Here is a 1,106-nt window from a genome sequence, read left to right as displayed (position 1 = left end):
CTATTGAGGGATCTCAAGCTCCTGTTGTCCTTCATTTCTAGGGAGGTCTTCATCCTTGTCATCCTCTTTATCCTTATCCCAACCCTCATTCTTTTCAGCCGCTTTCTCATTCTCTCTATCACCTTCTTTTTCTTGCTCTTCCTGCTCGGCATCCTCCTTACTATATCCTATATCAGGTCAGATTTCCCCTTCTTCAATCTGATTCTCGGACCCATCCAGATTGATGATCTGTACCTCCTCTTGCATGATAGGCTCCTCCTGGTCTGCTGTTTCAGGGACAGCTGAATCTGCTTGTAGCGTGGGAGGGGTAGGTTGGCATTCTACCTCAGTCACGTCCTCTGTTGTATTGATATCTTCTGGTGAAGTGGCAGCAGATGGTCTCCTTACTGTTAACTTCTTTCGAGCATGAGCTTTAGGTGACTGGCTTTTGCTCTTTCTGGACCTTTTTGATGCCCTTGACCGCTTACTGGCCTTTGCCTTTTTCCTTTTCTTTGCAGGCTTCTTTTCTCCTTCCTTTTGTGCAGCACTCGATGCTTTGTCCTCTCCTGATGAGTGAGACTCAAGGTCTCCCATCAGGTTGTAAGTGAACTATATGTCATCATGGGTCAGCTCTTGAATACACTGATATAGCTAGGCATCAGTATGTCTCTTGGGACCTTCCATTATGGTTCCCAAGTCGGTGACCAAGTCCTGAGACCAGTTGATTAGAGCAGGGGGCAATCTTTTATGGTTTCATAGGCTTGATGTTATAAGCGGTCCCCATAGTCAACTAGCTGATCTGAGACTCGGGCATACTCAAAGGTCTTGATTTGATGCAAATTGAGCCTAGAGTACTCCCTCCTACGAACCTCGAAATCATCTGCACAGCTAGCCCAGTAATCCTCTATGTTCATTTTATGCTTATAGTGGCAGCCATAAGTTTTATGTCCCAGTAATGTAGGATCAAAGTTTTTTCAGCACGAATGCTCTTGTAAGCAATACGATGCCAGCTCTTCAATTGACGGCTCAGCCTATGCAAGAGTTTTGAAGTATACGTCATTGTTCCCTATCGCCATCGCGAAGAAGAATCCTGACATTTTCTTGTCTCTAAGGTGTTAAAAGTGTGG

General features: G+C 45.1%; 1 protein-coding gene across 1 annotated transcript; it reads right to left on the bottom strand.

The window, feature by feature from the left end:
* LOC131052882 (uncharacterized) lies at positions 1-573 on the bottom strand. The gene is made up of 2 exons (XM_057987555.1): positions 235-573; positions 1-141 (listed from the first exon to the last, which is right to left on the bottom strand). The coding sequence occupies exons 1-2, from the start codon at positions 571-573 to the stop codon at positions 1-3; spliced, it is 480 nt and encodes a 159-aa protein (XP_057843538.1).
* Positions 574-1,106: the final 533 nt, after the last annotated feature.

The sequence above is a fragment of the Cryptomeria japonica genome, chromosome 2 (assembly GCF_030272615.1).
Source record: "Cryptomeria japonica chromosome 2, Sugi_1.0, whole genome shotgun sequence".
NCBI classification, from domain to species: Eukaryota; Viridiplantae; Streptophyta; class Pinopsida; order Cupressales; family Cupressaceae; genus Cryptomeria; species Cryptomeria japonica.
The sequence above is the reverse complement of the archived record's forward strand: the minus strand, read 5'-3'. Positions and strand labels throughout refer to the sequence as shown.

What these genes read in the sequence shown, in the direction of transcription:
- LOC131052882 (XM_057987555.1), bottom strand. Translation starts at nt 573, where the DNA reads ATGGGAGACCTTGAGTCTCACTCATCAGGAGAGGACAAAGCATCGAGT. An exon ending in AGCCTATCATGCAAGAGGAG is followed by an intron (nt 142 to 234) that starts GTACAGATCATC and finishes GATGCCGAGCAG; the next exon opens with GAAGAGCAAGAAAAAGAAGG.